The following is a 20,491-nucleotide window of genomic DNA, read 5'->3' as shown; positions in this document are numbered from 1 at the left end:
AGTGCGGATTAATGGATAATGCAAATAATAGTTAGTTGCAGCCCCACTGTGTATTAAGAGTCCACCAGTGGTGGAAGAAGTCAGAGCTTTTGCTCAAGTAGAAATACTTCAATCTAAAATATTTTGATTACAAGTCCTGCATTCAAAATTTTTACGTACGTATTCTAAGTAACTACAGCTGTCAGTGACAGAATCTCCTTGTGAAATGTAGTGGAGGTGAAGTATAAAGTAGCATAAAATAGAAATGCGCAAGTTTACATTTACTCTTATATCTAAAGCGACTTATAAGTGAGGGTCATCACTAAAGCTTCAGAGCAGTAGGAGACCTTGGTGTAAACACTAAGTAGAACTACTACTACTAGTTAAACTGCAAGTACCTCAAATTTGTACTTAAATACAGTATTTGATGTACCCAGTTAAATTCCATGCCCTGAAAAAGACGTGATACAGGCCTAGCAGCATTACTCATGCATTAATATAGCTGCAATACACATGTCCCTGAATAGTAGATAGCGGCTGTTGGAACGTACACAGTATTCAGGTGTTAGACAGTAGCCTACACAGTATTTCTGTAAAAAAGTGTGAAGTTCCTTTTTTTCAGAGAGACATGCATAATGAGGGATTTTAGAAATCTTACAGCTATCATCACAAACTAAATGGAGTTTGTAGATTTACATGCTTTCATTTGCGTGCGCGCGCACACACACACACACACACACACACACACACACACACACACACACACACACACAAATTGAACTTTAACTCTCTTCTTGCTACCCTCTTGGACGGACAGAAAAGGTTTAGAGGCTAAATCAAAGTTCATGCCACTCTGTGGAGCAATTGTTCCCGGACCAAGCCCTCATTGCCAAAATTAATCATTATAAAGTTCTTTGCTAGGGTCCCAGATACTCTTCTCACTCAGCTTACTGGCCCCACGTAATATCCTGCAACCCAGGGTTTCAAAGTAATTAGCCATAAGAAATGAGGAGAGTGTCTGTAGAGAGAGTAGTTGTGGAACATTACACATCTGGTTGGTTAATACGCGGCCAATGAGGATACATCTCCAAATTGCAATAATGAATCACAATGACATCGTACAACACATCACCCGGATTCTAGGGGGAAAGCATTAACACAAATAAATGCTTTTTTTTCTGTTAAAGTCGTTTTACAACTCAGTATTTATATATCACAAATAGCACATGATATTCCCATGCCAAGCCTCGAAAAGAGCACAGTACAACTCATCCGTGCATATTATGCTAATACACGTCACAGATAATATAATGTATCAGGAGCTTATTACAGGGAAGTTTAGCATAGGCTACGGGCGAAATTAAATTTCAAGTCATCTAAGCTTGGACTCTGTTTACTAAGAGGATTAACCTGCCTTGACGCAAATGTGTTACCTTCAGTGAAACTGTCCGTGAATCTGTATGAGGGGATGCATTGTTAGCATTCATGCCGGGTGGCTGGGATCACGTATGAACTCAAGCACATGCAACACATTTGCTTATGAGGTGAGGCTGAATTGAAAATAGTTTTTTAAATATGTTGTATATGTGTGTTTGTCGGGGAGTGATGCTTTGGCAAAGCTTTTGTGAATATCAAGGTGCTTAAAATGAAAACACTACTTATTCTGAGTATGCACAGGCATAAATCAGTGTTGTAGTTTTTGGGCGATTCAGTCAGTATGTTGAATATGATTAATTAGATTTTAAAGCTTAAAACCAGGGATCCAAAACTCTAATCTGTAAAAGCACAAAGCCATTAGCAATGAAATGGGGACTGATTGTCTTGGCTCATGCAGTGTTTGTCTAAGCTTATCCAGCCAATTTAGATTTAAATTACATTATTGCTATTGTAAAGACCAGAACATTCTGCCATTATGACAGAAAAATCATCCTGAAGATATCCTGTAGTACTGACTTTTTCTTTGTGTTTTTTTTTTTGTTTTTTGTTTTTTTTCTGACTGCACTTACGGTTCATTAAAGTAGACGTTCCAATAAGATGAGATATAGTGACTTAACTGATTCCACTTGGTGAATTTTTGTGCAAAACTCTGACTCAACCTACTCAACCTAAAATAACCATGTCAAATGTCTCGGTTTTGATTGTCCTCCTCGACGAAGTAGTAAGTGACTTTAATCTGCACAGCTCAGTGAGTCAGTGATGCATCAGACCGTTCGTTTAACAGTTCAAACGTTCTGAAATGTCAGATGATAAAATCACAATGTTTATATTCTGACGTGGTCATTTGTAAAGAGGGGGCATCTGGGAATTTTTTTTAAAGCATCTTTGAGGATAAACTGTTACTGCTGTGGAGTTTTTGCACTACATCATTTAATATGGCCGGTGCTGTGACATCCTTGCCCTTCAGATGTTCTGTTGGAAGTGCTTTTCAGCCACAGTGGTTGTTACTACTGACACTAACTACTTTCTGACTACTGACTTTCTATTTATTGCAAACAAATTGCCATTCCTGCTGTAACAGTCTGGAAAAGAGACATTCAGTATCCTGCACCAGGCACGTGGAACAGAACAATAAAGGCAAAAGCTTAAATGTTAAAATGGCTATAGCAGAATCATTCTCGTGTTATATTATTAAAAAAGATTTATGCGATGCAAGATTTTACTGAGAACAATAACAAATAGTCAAAATCTTTCTTAAAACATCAAGTCGCCTGTCAAGCCACCTGTTTTTAGCGTTTTCCATTCTAAATGTATTTATACATGCACCAATCAACGCTGAACAGAACACCTACCAAGAAGCCTCTGGAAAACTTTTAGTCTTGTTTGCTTATGTGTAGTTTTCTATCACTGCCCCAGCATCATATTCTTTCTTCTTCCTCTCCTTGCTTTGACTTTTTTCCCAAATTAGCCGTGTTTATTTCGAACTGCAGCTCATCTGCCCCTTTTTAAAAGAAGCACAAGTGGAACAAATAAGTCTATTGCCATCAGTGTCGTGACTGTTTAGTGAGGATAAGTCCTGTCACCGGGCCAAAATGATTAGAACGGGGAAGAAAAGAGGTGATATATTAAACATGGGAAGAAAGGAAGGAGTGCGAGAGTTGAATTTTAGAACTCGGAGCTTACGTAATGAGTGTGAATCGCATCTCCGCTCATTGTGTGAGTAAGAAATAATGAGGCCGTTTTTAGACAAGGAGCGAAGTGAGAGAAGTGGCTTCTGAATGCGTTGGCCTTGTTTTTAATTACATGACATGATGGAAATAAACACACTAATGGAGTTTTAAGTCTGAAAACTCTGCAGAGAAATAAAATAATCGCAGCAAAGACTATAATAATATACAACATGTTTATTATCATATGTGTTATATGTTTCGTTTGTGGCAAAAAAGGTGTGGTTTTTTGTTTGTTCGTTTTTTTTTTTTTTTAATGATGGTACCGACTGGGCAAAGCAAGTAACTGACCCATGGTCTGTGTGGTATTTACTGTGTGGTGACTGTGATATGCGCAACTTTAAACTGAACCATAAGGCGACAACTGCATTTTACTCAGTCTTTAGGCCCTTGTCTTATAAGTGTTATTCAAACAGCAGCGTAGTTTCACAGCATAGAAATATTGGCTGACTTCAGTGATTCTGGGCAAGATGGGTTGAGAGAATGCGTGACAGGGTGAGGGACTCAAAAGGGGGCTTTCGTGCGCCTCGTCCCTCAACTCCTCAGCAGGTAAAATCAGCACTGATAATAGCATGAGACATCTTCTTAAAAAAATTAAAAAAAAAAAACCTTTAAACTTGCTTTTTCCAACTTTTCTTCACTTTCTGCCATACTCTTCAAATAATGGTAAGGAAAACAGTTTTGGCAGCTTCTTACTACCTGTCATAAATCCTTTAAACAGCCTTGCTCTTGATAATTTGAGAGCTATTACTGTGTCTGAGAGAGGGATAATCATCTATCCCTGTCACAATAAACACAATGTTAACAACAAGGCAATCAAACTGTGTAGACTCCTGTCTGGTGTTTAATCATGCCGCAGTTACTCACCATGACAATGCTGTGCCTTTCTTTTTCATTTTTCTTTTTTCCCAACGTGACATCATCTTGCCACCCACCGTCGGGTAGGAATAGCTGCAGCAGACTGTGGAGGCAAAAAGGAAAACCATGGTTACTTGCTAATCACTCACATATGGCCCCTAGTCATGTCACAGAAAGTGGCGAGTTAACATTGTTTGTAAGTATTGTTGACCCAAGCAACCAGCCATGGCATAACCCTGGTCATTAGCAAAACTCCTGTCTTTCTCACAATTGCGCACACACACACACACACACACACACACACACACACACACACACGCACACACACAATTGCATCCGCTGTCACCTCTGATATATATGACCCTTGACAGCAGAGGAGCTCAGTAAGACAGGCTGTCAGCATCTCTGCAATGTGTCTGGCTTGTCTCCCCTCATTGGATGGCCAGCATGTGCCTCAGGTCTCTCCTGCCCGTCCATATCCACACCAATTTACAGCCTGGCTGCCAACAGAATGATATTCTCATGTGACAGTTTTTTTTTTTTTTCCCTTCCGGACAGAAATCTTGAATTATCATGTTTCATTCCTGTGAACTCCCTTTTGGCTATTCAGCAATAATGTACAGCCACACTGGGATCAACATTCCTCCTCGTAGGCTCAATACTCATCAAGTACAGAATGTTATAACCGTTTTTGTATTCTAATAATAATAAAACATCCATCTATTTATTTCCAGCGTGGTAGAAAGCTCACACTGGAAGAATGATGTCTTTATTCTCCGGCTACTCCGTATGTGTGTGTGTGTGTGTGTGTGTGTGTGTGTGTGTGTGTCTTAATTTTTTTGAGTGTGTTGTCTCTGTGGCTTTTAACAACAAAGCAACACTGTTTTCTGATGAATGATCATCCCCGCCAAGTTTTTATTGCTCTCCGTAGATTACATCAGCTCGTAGTAATGCCAGTGAAATGTGGGAACCTAATGAAAATACTTCAAACCATATCTTAATACAAACAATATTTCTTGCGCTGAAGTACGCATAGATGATTTTTCACACAGCTGTTGTCAGCATTTTTCATTCATGAATTATGAACAGAAAGGAACTGATAGCAATGTTATCATGGCAACAAGATAGAGAGGATTGTAGGAAATAAAACTTTTAGGAACTTTAATAACAAACAGATCTGTATGTGTGTGTGTTCCTGTTACTGGAAAAAATTAGCACATAAAGTTGAGTTGATTGTTAATAAGGACTGAAGCTGCCTGTAGGATCATGGGAGACGTGGGTGCGGCGAGGCCGTGAGATCATCGCATCACGTATGACACCTACTTTATACCCATTGTTTATCCAGAGAGGGAAAAGTCGACCTCAGTGGTAACAGCCTTGAAAAGGAGGGCTGTGTATAGACCCTGCGAAGATGGAGTGTGAACAGTCTTGTGAACACACCCTCGTCTTCTGGCGTTGACAGATGGGGAGTTCTAGCTAAGGTTAGTCCGAGGGCTCCCATTAGGAGGAAGGCAAAGCACGAAAGGCTCGAATGCTTTGATATCGCAGCTGCAGTCTTATGAGAAATAAACAGGCGCCTTTCATCCCACACACACACGCAGGCAGGCATGCATGTGTACACGTCTGATATAAGTGTGCAAACCATCTACCTTGCCTATACAGCACATGTAGAGAGTGTAGAATAAAGCTGCCAAACCCAACGTTTCCTCCCAACTTGAACGAAATGTGCAAAGATTGCAACAGGAAAATCTGAAGCTGAATATGAAGCAATAAGAACCGGGTTCCACTTTTTATTTATATATTTTCGGCTGATTCAACACAGTAACAACAAGACGAGCAAAATCAGTTTGCTTGTGTATTGAGGTTTTAAGTTAGCCGACGCGGCGCATGACAACATAGCACGGGGGCGTGCGGCATGAAGAGAAACTTCGTTGCTAATGACAACGGATAAAGTTGACATGGTGGCGCAGCTTTCCTAAGAATAAGATTCAAAAATATCTGACACTGGCGACTCTGTAGCCTCTGTAGCCCCGCCCATTCCACATACCAGGACTGAATACTTTTATTTTCTTTTTTACAAAACGTGCCATCAGAATCATTTGCAAAACAAAATTATGTAATGTGTTCAAACAGTCCCCTAATAGTGTTGGGACTGTTCATGTGGGGCGCTAAAGTATTTGCTCGCCATAAAGTAATGTGGCGGAATCCTGGCCAAACACTTAAGCCAGGGGGGAACTAGAAACCATTTTGTTTTGAGTGGAATCAGGAAGTCATTAGCAAACTGATGCATTACTATAGAACAGTAATGGCAGGCGGTCTGATACTGATACATCAGGCTGTCGGAATGGAGGGCGTCGGTCGATAACACCCCCTCAAAGTGTCTTCCTGGCAAGTGGTGTGGCCTATAATGAAACTGGCGCACAGAGAGGAGGGAGGCGTATGACAGGAGGGTCTTACACCAGCCGACCTCACCCCTGTGGTAGAGAGCCCATTATCATTAAGAGTCTGAGTAAATGTGAAGGAGGCTTTGTGCTGCTGACCAAGCTGGAATAAGTATATTAACTGGGCAGTTTCTCAGCTGTCAGGGGTCTCAGTTTTGGGCCCCTGCTAATGTGATGTTAATAAAAACAAAATAGTGGGCTGCGGGACCCCTGAGAGCAGCCTTCAGTACTCCTATAAACTGAGGCGGCGCACTGTAATATCCCGTGCGCCTGCCTGCATCAGCAGAAAGCGCACGTGGTGATATGAACAGTTATAGTTGTGCTGCCGGGGGTTATTGCACTTGGTTTATTTAACGATGCTATCGATGGCTGGGTGAACAGAGGTGCATGCTGGGATAAATCACAAAGACTCGGGGTCCCTGTCCGGACACAACACGAGGACTCGCTCAAACAAAGTGCACGGGTTCCGTAGACACGATAAACACAGACAGCCTCATCTCTTTCTCGCCCTGCCACTCATTAAAACACAAACACACAGATGTTGGCTGTTTTTCAATAAACCGCAGTATGTGTCGCGCACGCGCTCTTTCTCGTGATGAAAATTATTAGCCAGATGTTCATTCCCCAGGCAGCTGCAGAGACTATTCCACGCGCCGTGAGTGCTTGAACACACGCTCGCACACATTTACTGGAGATAGATGGCTGAGAGTGAGTGGGTTCTGTGCCCTGCAGGTTACAAGGCATAGTGAGAGGGCAGCCGGGGTTTCCGACACTGTTAACACTCCGACGTTAATCAATTTGCAGAGAACTGGCTGAGCTGGAGGCCATCAGTGAACTGCCATTTAAACTCACAGAAACAGACAGACAGGTACTGTACATAGGTAGACAGAGGACAGTAACTATTGGCAGGCTTTACTGCATTGTCAGTGTGTGTCAGTGTGTGTCAGTGTGTGTGTGTGTGTGTGAGAGAGATGAGATTGTTCATTTAAATGCCAGTCTCTCTGTTTGGTCCTGGCTCAATTCACCCTCGGTACAAGGGTGTTAGAAGTACATCTGCGTGTGTGTGTGTGTGTGTGTGTGTGTACATGCACACTGTGCATGGAAAGAAGGTGCAGGCATGTGCGCATTTGTGTGTGTGCATGCATGCTTAGCTTGCATTTTAAACAAGCAGGCAGGATGATCTATACTGTCAGGGTCAGGTCTATCTGGGCTCAGCTAACCTCAGCCTCTTAAGACCTAACATCTGCTGGGGGCAGACAGCCGGCCCAGGGATGGCTCATCATCAGCTGGATGCTGGTGTTCATGTTCCAGCTAACTACTGGCAGGAGATGAGTTTTTCTTTCTTTCTTTATTTTTTATTTTTTGTGTGTGTGTATCCAAGCAAGTCCGGCTCCGGCTCCCTGCATCTTTCTGTTTCATTTTAAATCTTGAGTTGCCTTGGGCAAACACGCAGTGAAGATTTTGGTTACACAACATTATGTATTGATCCATCTGTAATTTAACAGCTTGTTTCATGTTTGATGTTTCTGTGTTGACCACCTTCCTTGATCATAGTGAATAAAGTGAAATCATTTAATAAACATGTAGTATAAGTACTTACTTACTTTTTTACTTTCTCATTGTGTTACATATTAGAATATGCTGTCCTTGTTTTATAGCATGTAAGACTAATCACTTCCCCATTTTTACACTTGAATAATAAAGTTAATTATATCCCTCATAAAAACATTATATCCCCTCACATACATTCCACACTGCCCTCACTCTTTCCTTCTTTTCTCTCGTTATCTCCCTCCCTCCCCAGGAGACTACGTGGTGCTGACCGTCTTCTTTGACCTGAGCAGGAGAATGGGCTACTTCACCATCCAGACCTACATCCCCTGCACCCTGATTGTTGTCCTCTCCTGGGTGTCATTCTGGATCAACAAGGATGCAGTACCTGCCAGGACATCATTAGGTACAAAGAAAAACAAACTAAAAGTCGTTTCCCCTATAAGATATCGATCATTTATAGTACATTCTTTTTTTTCTCCTCTTTTTTAAGTAAAAAGTCAGTTTACCGAACATGTAACTGCTTACCCAGCCTTCACAGAGCCTTCATCTTCGTTTGTTTGTATAATCAGTCCAACAAGCCCAAACACACATATGGAGTAGGTATACCAGTGAGCTTCATTAGACATCCTGTCCTTAATTACTCTCTGCTGTGCAACATATCAAGAACCCAGTGGTGGTTACACACAATCTGCTTAAGCCTCCTCTGTCCCGCCATTCTCTCCTTTCCTTTTGTCTTCTCCTTCACCATCCTTTCTCCTCCTCCTTTTTTCCCCTCGGAGACAGGGCAGCTGCTTAGGAATCTAGTCCATCTTGATTAGAAGAGCCTATCCTGGCGCATATGTTTTCATGCATGCCTTAATGAGGCATTAATTATGCAGTACAACGGGGAAGATGCAGAGATGCAGCCTCAGCACAAATATATTGCAGGTGGCCTGCTCACTGAATGCAAAAAAAAAAAAAAAAGGACACGAAAAAAAAAAAAAAAAAAAAAAAAGGTGGGGGGGGGCAAAAGTGAGGATTTCAAGGAAATTTTGTCAGCTTTTGAACTTGCCCTTGGCATCCAGTGGACATCCTTACAAGTTCACTCAGGATTCAGTTACGTATATATTCCTTAGTCAGCTTTCCTCCTGGCCCCTTAAGGCTCTAAATCCCGACCTCTAGTCCACGCGATGTGATCATTAGCGAGCATAACTGAATGTAAAACAATCCCTGCAGGCAGCTACGCACATTCCATTCCTCGCTATCATCATTACTTTGTCAGTCATTAATCTCCCTAAAAATAGGTTGTTGTGTTTTCTTGTGCTTCTGCAGCTCCAGATCTGCAGTCGAAATAATAACACTATTAATTCCCTGCTAAAATTGCACCGAGTCAAATATCTTAATTTCCTCTTTGAAAGATGGTGCGGAAGGTACAGGCAGCCAGGTGGTTAGGAAGCAGATTAATGCAGATGACATAATTCTTAATCCTTCAATGCCATCCAGAAATATATCAATTCACTCACAACACTGCTCTGTTAATCTTGACGCAGACTGACGTCTTTCAGTCCGCATTAAATTTAGACAGAAATCGTCTTCTGTACACAAGGCGAGTCCGCTTCACATGTACGGCCGAGGCGGTCTTGTTTGTTTGTCGGCGTTTGGGGGGTTGTGAGGCTGCTGTTGCTAATCTGTTGTATCAGTGTACTTATAAACGCATTTCCTCGCCATGTGCCATCCCTTCCACCTCCTCCTACATCATCGTTAGAGCCAGACAGAGTGAGTAAAAGGGGAGAGGGTTACCAGATGGCTGATATAGGCATGTAGTATGTCAGCGGCGGTGGTCAGTGGCCGGTGAACCGTAAACCAGTAAAGTATGTGGATCAAGGGGACAGTAAAACAGCTGCTCACTCCTCCCTCGTGGCCACCTAACTGTTTAGCACTCGCAATTAAACTGCAAACATTAATCCTCTTTTATATAAACTGTATACATAAATGTCAGTAGCACAACTTACTCTGTTAGTCACAAAAGCTGCTAATTCATAAGTGCTGCTTAAAATAATTCATCATAATTTGTTTTGTTGTTGTTTTTAAGCAAATTCTGTCGTGACAGTTTTGCAAGGGAATTTTATGTTACTGCTGAACAAAATAAACCTCTATCATGGTGTTTATAAAGTAAAACAACAGATTTGGCACACCTTCCGCTTCAGATACGCAACTCGATTTTATTCAGAACTGTGGTTTCAGCTGCCTCCCCACGGTGAAACTGTTTTGAGGAGAATATCCTGTTAGAAACACATGCAACCATATCTTTAATTCTTCTCTAAGTACCTGAATAAATGTCTGAATAAAGCTGTGAGCATGACAAGCTCATGACAGATTTAAGAACATATTAAGTACTAAGAGATGCCTGTTTAACATCATAATGTACCGTTTGACAAGCTACTGTTTATAATAGATTACATTTTGAGCTAGGGCGATTGCTTTTTTTTTATTTTTTATTTTTTTACAATATATAGTAATAAATGAACTGTAATTAATTTTGAGCACAAATCTAATTTTCCTTGTCTTTTCTCTTTCCCAGGCATCACCACTGTGCTGACCATGACCACGCTGAGTACTATTGCCAGGAAATCCCTTCCAAAAGTTTCCTATGTGACCGCCATGGACCTGTTTGTGTCTGTCTGCTTCATCTTCGTCTTTGCCGCACTTATAGAGTACGGCACGCTGCACTACTTTGTCAGCAACAGGAAGCCGAGCGCCAAAAAGGACAAGAAGAAGAAAAACCCGGTGAGCGTCTTCCTAAAACTAACACTTCTTTATAATTATTACGTGAGGTGTAAGTTTCTGATTTAGAGAGGTCGCTTGATTTCATCACATAGATATACAAACTACATTATTTTGATTAATGTACTATATGAGAGCGTGTAATATCTTTACAGTGTTCACAGTATCCTTTATTTAGGTGAATGGTCAAGTCTTCCCTACACACTCTGTGTCATCGTCGTCCCCCACCCCCCACTGTATATGAAAGTACTCGGATAAGCCTTAGAAAACAGCTATACACTGCTTATTATCCCTAAGGGAGCATCTTCCTGGGGGCCACCACCTCAAATTGCTAAATGAGAGAGGCGTGCAGCTCGAACCTTTTCCTAATCCGTCACACATCTGTTACAGATGTAATTTAGACCCATGTCACATGACAGGAGAGTTGGCCTGATGTGAGCCTTAAATCCCTCAAGAGGTCATGACATATCTGCTGAAAACAAATATATGAGCACTTATTGAGCTGCGTACATTTACCCTCAACAGCAAGACTAGCATTTCTTTCTTTCTCTTTCTTTCTTTCTTTAGCACCAGCCTAAGCATTGGCTATTCACATATATACACATACACTTATCCATACACACTATAACTACATAAACATAACAAACAAAAGCAGCCCATCACAGAGGATTAACAATCTAGTTGATACAGAAGAGAAACCAAATTGTCAATTTGTAAATGGACATCGAGGCCAAATGTAAACTGTTAATCGATCACATTTCTTTTTCCACATGACTAACTTTATCTGTCCTGCTTTTTGAAAGAAAAAAAAAAAAAAAAAGGGTATTAGGATGCATTTCATATTTCCTGCATAGGAGTAATATTTATTTTCACCAAAGTATTTGCTTTTTTATTTCTTTTTTATTCCCAGTCAGCTAGAGTTGGCTCATGATTCTAGACTTGAAGTCCTTTTTAAAATTAGTCCAAATATACCACTTGATGTCTGCTTAGTGGAAAAAGTTTTTTTTTCTTTTTTTTTTAATCATTTATTTTTAGATAACTTAACCACTTTGCGGTAACTTTTTTTTAAAGGGTTGTTGGTAACTGAAATGTATCTTTGAAGTCATGGCATGTTTTTGGACAGGATTCACAAGATTTGAAAGCTATTAAATCTTAAACCTCTAAGTATGCTGCGCCTGGGTGAACAGGAGTGTTGAACCGGAACTTAGGGGGGGAAAAGTGGGGCGCTCTAGTTTTTCTGCATCGGAAACGAAGGTTTTGCACATGGTCTAACCGTCTCGTGGACGAATGAATGAATAATGAAGAGGAAGGTGTGATGCCAGTTTGCCATCTCAGAGGGGGCTTTTCTAGGTTCTCTGCAGAGCTTTGCCAAGATGGCGCGAAGGAGGAAGTGTGCGAGGAAATTCTGACTGAAATTCTTCTGATGATGAATAATTGTAAAAAAAATAAATAAATAAATAATATGGAAAAAATAGGAAATCAAGGAAATATAAAGGACTACAAAAGTTTATTTTACGACATGTCAGCTGATGCAGTTCTATGCGATGTAAGTCATCTGAAGATGTGGAGGGATTTTTCATGATCAGATTTCCTCCTGTCAGTTTAATTCATGTCTTGTAGAATACTATCATCCGTTACCACAACATTTATTCCACATATTGGAACTGACAGAGATGTTTGAAGAAGTGTTGTGTAAGACAAATGCCTCCAACTTGCTGTGAAAACATGCTGTAATGATGTCAGTATTTAAACTCTGAATTATGGATGGTGTATACTTAATCTTTCTAGTTTTGCAGTAATATCTTTTCCTAAGGTGATGCTGGCGTAAGAAGCATGTGAGATACATATATCCCACCATGCATCTCCCCTCCTGTGTCTGTTTGTAACATGTATGTCTCTCTACAGTATATTTCCTCTCTTTCCATTTTCAGTTAAATAGTACTCTTCTTGTAATTTTCACACATTATCTTTGTGTTTCTGTTTATTTTTCCTTTTATTGATGTGTGTGTGTGTTCTTTTCTCTGTTTACCTGTATTCTTTGTTTTTTTGTTACTCTCTTTCAATTCCACATATTCTTTGTTTCCTGTCTGGACAAAAGCTCCTCCGGCTCTTTTCCTCAAAGGTATATTGCCTGTGTCTGACTGCATGTGTCTGCTGCATTTTGGCTCTTTGAGCCCCCAGCACCTCACTGCTTTTCTGTCTGTTCTACAGCAGATACGCCTCTCTCTATTCCCTCTTTATCTACCTGCATTCTTACTGTACTCCTCCTCGGTTACTAAATAGGTATCAGAGATAACATTAAAAAGGGGCGCTCTGCAGTGCACAGTGCGGAGGCAGCCAGCCAGACGTACTTATGCAGTTTTTAAAATTCAAATAACCATCCCACACATCCCGTGTCCAGAGGAATGTAATAGTCCAGGCCCAGTGTGGACTCATTCTGGCTCCCTCTGTCCTGTTTCACTCTTTGTTGTTGTTGTAACCACAGTGAACTAGCAGCCGCTGCAATAGCTTCCTCTTCTTTCCCTTCTCCTGCCAGTAAATCTATACCTGTGTGTTTGTTGGGCTTCTCAACCTGACGCTTCCTACAGAGTCAGCAGAGCCTTAACAGACTGAAACAGACAACCCCTGCACTGTGATAAGTCTAATTAGAGTTGGAGGTCCATTCAGAAAGATTAACACATGCTAATCTTTAAACACCCAAAAAGCATCCGTGGTGGGCGGGAGCTAGCAAAGATCTAAATTTAACTTAACACACGAGTCAAGACAAGACAATCTGCTTTTCCATATAGAGGTCCGACATTAATATTTTACAAGGAGGAATATTTTTAAGGTTGGATAAGTTAGATTTTCAGCCCAGACGAGTCTAAATGTACTACTGAGAAAAAAAAAAAAAAAATCCACCTGCAGCATGGAAACACTAACATCAAATATTCAGCGTAAGCCACATAACCAAGGGATCCTCCAGTAATGATCCCAGGTGTTTCCACCTTTTGTCTTCTCAAAGAGGTTGTCTACTTTCAGCCAGTTAAAGTTGCCAGTGCCACTGTGTTGTTTCTGTGTTTTTATTTTTAATTTTACTTTTAATTTTCATTTTATTTTTTTGCTAACACCGACTCAGCACAGCCAGGCTTGAACAAGGCCATGCGGCAGGATGCTGTTAATGCTCCTTCTGCTTGAGCTTCCACTGCGCTTCCTCCAGTGCAACCAATCCCCTTTGAGAACTGAGTCATAACCTGCTCTGCTAATCCCCTTATTAACTCAACACACTGTCCGTCAACTAAGGACAAAAATGCTGGAACTAACCCGTATGTTGCTTGGTTTGGTGGTTATGTATCGTTTTCAAAGGGACAGCAGGTTTGTGCACTAGTGCTGGGCAAGATGAGAGGTTGTAGGGTATGAACAGTTCAATCAAGTTTAAGTATTTTAAGCTTGTTTGAGGATGCATGCTTACAGTAGATAATGTTATGTGCAAACTAAAACTGCAACGACCTAATTTTTTTTTGCAGCAAGCATGCTTTCTGTAGATACATAAAAAATGGGGGTAACATTCATGTGGCAAAGCAAAAAAAGTTATGTTATGTGATGCTTGTTGCAATTAAAAAAAAAACGGATTAATACTAACAAAATTCTCATATCTGGAGTGCTGGTACAGTCATTTATAGGTTATTGTTCCTATGTTATGAAGCCAAAACATAAAGAACAAACTAAATGACAGCTACTTGCACTTTCTTGAAGGGAAAGCGATGGTGTGAAATTCTTAGAAGCTGAACTCTGGAGTGTGCACAACTCACTGTGTCTTTTTTAAATGATGAGCTTGATACCCTAGTTTATCAGCAAGGTCAAGGACCCTTCCAGTTCCACCAAATGGAGGGAGGGTGGGGAGGGGGCATTTAATCTGCCAAAACAGCCAGAATTCCAATTTGTGCAAAGGTGGCATGGCATTTCGAGATAAAAGCTGATGAAAACGTTCTATTTGAATACTAATTGTCTCCCTTTAGAATGACAGGGCCACAGACTCGCTGATGTCACTGTCCTATTTTAGGAATCTTCACAAATGAAAGGCATGTGGCCTCCAGTGGTGAGCACAGTTTGAAAAGGAGGTTTATTTTAACCCATTTAGTGACAGCAAGAGTGGGCTGGAGAAATATTGAGCTGTGCGCTACACATCTGCCAACACATGCTCCTCCCTATAAGCTTAGCAGCATCATAAGCCAGTTACAACATATTCTATAAATGTATTTCAGAAAAAAACAAAACAAAAAAATGCTTACAGCACCCATACAGGTTCCAATTATGAAATTCTTTTGAGTCACTGTGCATTAAGAGCATTTTAAAAATTGTTCTTAGAACAAATGACGCACATCTGCTTGCTAGTGTTTCCACAGCATCTTTAAACGCTGTGCAGCAGCAGCAACATAATCGACATAAAAAGTGGAGGAGCATTGCCCAGCACTAGCTTTATATATCTGCTAAATAAAGCAATATGAACTACTGTCCTAAAATATTATGATTGCCTCAGCTGTCAACTATTACCCAACCCAAAGGTGTAATTTGCAACATGGGTTCCATGGGGACTAACCCTTTGTCACCATAAGCCTCACTAATTACATCCACACATGGTATTTATGGGTCTAAAATGGGTCCATTGGCCAGTTGAAGGTGCAAATTACATTTTGCTGACTAATGACAGAAAATGAAGTGGCAGACAGAAAATGGCAGCTCAAATTAGGTCCCCTGTTATGTCAGTGAGGTCTTGATTATGGCACTCTGGGGCTCTGGTGGCTAACTGTGTCATTTCGTCCTGTCAAAAGCAGACACCCACGGTAGACATCCGTCCACGCTCTGCCACAGCCATTCAAATGAACAACGCCACACACATGCAGGAGCGAGACGAGGAGTACGGCTACGAGTGTCTGGACGGGAAGGACTGCACCAGCTTCTTCTGCTGTTTCGAAGACTGCCGCTCCGGAGCCTGGCGGCACGGCAGGTTGCACATCCGCATTGCCAAGATAGACTCATACGCACGCATCTTCTTCCCCACTGCATTTGGTCTTTTCAACCTGGTCTACTGGGTCTCCTATCTCTATCTCTAGGCCCTGGTGTGTATCCAGCCTTATCATACAGTTCATTACATTCTACATTATGCTCTGCGCCAGCAAGGAACATTTTTGAAGGAGAGGGACCCACTGAAACATCCAGTGATTTGATTTAAAGCATTTCCTTTAATTCTCGGATTTTAATCTCTTTAACATTTTAGTTATTTTATCTGATAACTCTGATAACAGACATAACAGACATTGCAAATGTTGTAGCATTACATTTTACTGGCATGAAGAGGTTTGTAAATGTGTTGTGAAAACATTGATTGTGTGAGCAATTAAGTTTTGTTTTGTTTTTGTTTTCATTCTTTTATTTTGGACTTTTCAAAATGGAATTTCTTGTTAATTTCTTCAAAATGGGATTTCTACAAACTGATTTATTTCCAAACACGCATTCCTTCCACAGTAAACAATCCAAATAAACAGGAAGTTAGATCACACCCAACAGAGAAATCTAAATGACATTATCTATGTCTATCATTTATTTTCACTTTTTTTTCACTTAACATACTAAAACACAGAATCTGAAGCACTTTAATAGAGCTATGTTAGACAGTGACATTGAAATTCATTTTGATGACGCTAATTTATTTTTAATTTATCTAGCTAACATGTTAGCACAATTAAAAGTTGCATTTTTCATGTGTGGTCAGAGAGCTGTTTGACGCTGTTTATGGACACTGCTCAACTGTACAGACACTGTATATATTTTACTATTACATAGTGGTTTACATTTATTGCATGCGCCTTTCAGGCCAAAAAAAAAAAATCAACATGTTTTATGGTCTTCTATTGTTGGCTATGGAAACTAAAAAACAAGCACTGTTGATTATCATTCAGGATTTAATTCTACTTTTTTCTAGGAAAATTGGAAAATGAAGCGATAAAAATGTGCCCAGTTTTTGCTTTTCAGTTGAGGAATCATCTTTGCGTACAGGTGGGAGGATCAGCCCTTGAATTTCAGGCTAGACGACTGGTTTAATCATTTTCCTCGCAGCCATTAGCTTACAGTATATAGACAACACTGACCTCTGACCCTCTCCTCCATTTGCTGTTAAAAATGTGCATTTACATAATGACACGCTGCTGTTGTAAGCTTTTGTGCAAGAGAAACTGTACGACAACAAGTTAGGATTTCTCATAAAAACATATCACTTTTGCCCCTTTACATTAGTAGAGTGATAACTGCAGCTGCGTAACCACAGGTTGAGATTTTTGCCTTCAAATAGAGGAATTCAACTAATCTACCCTTTAATGTAAATGTCAGGACAGACAGCTGTAGGGTCCTTTGAAATCCCAACAGAAAAAGGGTAATTTTATGTGTCATTCTTCTAAGATGAGAAACAAACAAACAAAAAATAAATAAATAAATAAATAACTGACATGATAATATTGATAATAAATAAACCCTAGAGCTTCATTCGAGTAAAGAAAAGGCATCTGATTGTGTTGAGAACAGATGAATAAGCCTTATTATCAAGCATCTCACTTCCTGTCTCACTAAAAAGAAACACATTGAGAATGTAAATCACTGTATCACATAGTGAGGAAATTGATTCTCTGGTTGGGCCGAAGTTCATTATTATTTTTTCTTTTTGTATTTGTTTTCCCTTTTTCCCTTAAAAGTTTCTTTCGAATGCCGCAACGTGGCGTGACGGGGAGCGGAGAACACAGCAAAAAGCATCTGAATTGTAAATGTTGTGTATGATAAGATATAACGCACACGAATTACAACCCCTTACAGGTCAATTTTGATAGACACCAGTATGCAACAAACAGAGACAGTGCTCATAAAGTATGATTTGTAAACTCACGAGGAATGGGTGTAAATCACATGGTTAATGTACATAAAATATAGAGAGAAGAAAACACTTGTTCGGCCCTTGGGATTTTGTAAAAGGGAATATATTTTGTAATTTCAGCATTGTTACAGTATATCACCATACAGTATATTAGACTTATTGTATTATGCTGGACTGATCATGTAGAATACTCGGGGGTAATGGGGTATTTATTTATTTATTTATTCATCGATGGTATTTATTTATTTATTCTGTTGAAAGAAACTGTACTTTATGTTCATATAGCCCCTGAAAAGAATACACAGATTACTGTCAATTATATCAAAGATACATTTTTGTTCGATGTGTCAATGGAGCTTGAGCTTATTTATCTTGTGTTTTCTATGTTGTGATCAATGTACACTACTCTCACTAAGGCCTGTCAAACTGTTATATCTGTTGAATTAGTGAGTTGCAACATTACCTGTTGTGCAGCTTCTGAGTAGTAGATTTAAATATTTTCAGGGGGGGAAAAAAAAAACACAAAAAACAGTTCCCAAACCACCAAAAGAACAACATTTGCTTGTCTAAGTGAGTATTAATTACTTCCACTTTTTCCACCTCCACATGGGTTGTCATCGGTCTTAATATTTGCCATCATGAATAAAGCATCAGTGATGATACGAACATATGCATTTAGCAGATTATCTCATATTTCCTGGAGTTCTTTCCCTTTTGTATTTAATGGTGGTCCTGTTGTGTTCCAAAGCTGCCACTTAGTAGTCCAAACCTGTCTTCAGTGTACACATACTCTATCTCTCACATCTTTAGGGCTGTTACGTGTGTCAATAGCAGTGTAGGACCGGCCGTCATCAGTGTTCAGTAGTTTAAAGAAGTGTGACGGAGTGATTACATCTTATAAAAGTGCCAAACTGACACATGCAATAGAGAATATCAAATTATAATATCATTTGTGAATCCAAGAAAAGACATATGCTAAGAATTAGTGTTTACTTAAAGGAAATGCTAAGCAGCGAATGTTTGCCACTGCCATGTTCCTTCAGACATGGATTTGCCGGCGCTCTGGACATTTCTTTTATTTTTTTTCTTTTATTTTTTTCTTTTGGTATGGTACAGAACCAAAAGCATGAGGACAGTTGTTCAAATGTAGACCAGACTGATAAAAATGTATTATTATATCAAGGTGAACTGGAGGACTTTCTGAATCAAACTCTTTCTGACTTTCTTTACAAACCCATCATACAGATAACAGAGCATGTCTTGTGTTTAAACAGTGATGCAGAAAACAAACATACTTTCTAGAATTTGAATTTTTTTCCATGATGGTCGAAGCTTGTTTATTATTTGTTTATTATATTTATATTTTTTGTGCACTCTACTGTAAATGCAGGGGTATATAAAAGTTTATGGAAGGTACCGGAGTGTGTTTATATTCAGTAGTGTGCATGCTGAATATGTTTTCAGTCAAACAGGGATGTTTTGGAGGAACTGGGACTAATTCAAGCATCGTTTCATCTGGTCCTTTGCCTGCATCGACATGGACTTTTATTACACTGTACCTATTTTTGACAAAGTGATTTGATTTATTTTGGGACCCACAAATGAGACATATATGTGAACAGCACATGTAGATATTTTCTATTGTTATGTATTTTGTCAAAATGCAGAAAACAAAATAATACGCACTGGAAATACCGAGCTCAGTAAAAGGTATCCGAGAACAAAATAAATTTCATATGATTCTCATACATACAGTATGTTAGTTGTTTGCCATCTATGTATATTTGAGTATTATATAAAAGGGGCACTGATCAATTCTGTTAGGGTCTGCATAATATACTATACATGTACTAGAAAAAATCCTTTTCATAAGGGAATTGCACATAGCTGTGGAATTTTACAATAAAATGGTTGCATTTATCAGTGTGTATAGGTTCATTATTAATATTTATTATTAATAGTTGTGCAGTAATATTTCAGTGGAACTCTATATTTTAGATATGATATATGCCATTATGGACTTTATGAAGTTTGTGAGGAACAAGCTGCTGGTGCTGAGCCATTATTTGATTATGAATAAAGTTCCACATTTCCCAACCTGTTCTTTCAGCTAATGGAAAAAAAAAAAAAAAAATGTGCCAGACATTCTTAGAATTAACAAACTCAACTTTTGCTCTCCTGTAACTTTAAATTGGTTTCCATTATTTGATAAACACTGCACAACAGTGACAGGCAATCCCAAAGTTCAAGCCATTGACGGAGTTGCTCATTTTATACTGTCAAGAGTCTGGCACTGCAGAGTGCGAGCATGATGCAAAGGAGAGGTTGATGCTAATAGTGGATGGCACTTTTGTAGGAGCCCAAATATGGAAAGAATAGGAGCCATTATTTTACAGCTTCAATCATTTTATAAACACGGCGATGTAAGCACAGAAAGGTTCCTAATGGCAAGCAACTAGTAATTTACTGAAGAAAAATCTTTTCAACCAACCTGCACTTGACACTAATACTTGAAATTATTATGAATTCATGTCAGGCAGGTAGATTCTGCTCTGAATATAAAGGTGGTAAGGTGGTTGACAGTAAGATTCAGAAAGGTGACAGGGTACGAAGTCTACAGCCACCGCATCTACGTGTCCATTTAGAAGGTTCAAAACTTCATATTTGAACTTCTTCTCAGGCAAAGAGTGGTTCAACAGGTTGTAATTACAATAGGCGACGATGAACATATTTATCCAATTTTGTTGTCATTAAATACTGAGTCACTTAAATTAGATGTTACAATGTCCAACTGACACATTAAGACATTTTAAATAGCTATGTCTGCAAAT

The 20,491-nt window shown here is 39.6% G+C and overlaps 1 protein-coding gene across 4 annotated transcripts in view; it reads left to right on the top strand.

Moving 5' to 3' along the window:
* Positions 1 to 19,580, top strand: part of gabrg2 (gamma-aminobutyric acid type A receptor subunit gamma2) — a 49,434-nt gene extending 29,854 nt beyond the window's left edge. The window contains exons 7-10 of one of the 4 annotated variants that reach the window (XM_023429373.2): positions 8,247 to 8,399; positions 10,557 to 10,762; positions 12,858 to 12,881; positions 15,574 to 19,580. In XM_023429373.2, coding sequence (XP_023285141.1) covers positions 8,247 to 8,399; positions 10,557 to 10,762; positions 12,858 to 12,881; positions 15,574 to 15,852 — 662 coding nt within the window. In that variant the 3' untranslated portion in view covers positions 15,853 to 19,580. Of the gene's footprint in view, positions 1 to 8,246; positions 8,400 to 10,556; positions 10,763 to 12,857; positions 12,882 to 15,570 lie in introns of all 4 variants that reach the window. The other 3 variants (XM_023429372.2, XM_023429375.2, XM_023429374.2) reach the window with 3 other exon arrangements.
* The last annotated feature ends 911 nt before the right edge of the window (positions 19,581 to 20,491 follow it).

The sequence above is a fragment of the Seriola lalandi genome, unplaced genomic scaffold (assembly GCF_002814215.2).
Source record: "Seriola lalandi dorsalis isolate HSWRI2012SDOR001 ecotype SW California unplaced genomic scaffold, Sedor1 jcf7180002054893, whole genome shotgun sequence".
Classification (NCBI taxonomy): Eukaryota; Metazoa; Chordata; class Actinopteri; order Carangiformes; family Carangidae; genus Seriola; species Seriola lalandi.
Note: the sequence above shows the minus strand (reverse complement) of the source record. Positions and strands in the feature narration are given on the sequence as shown.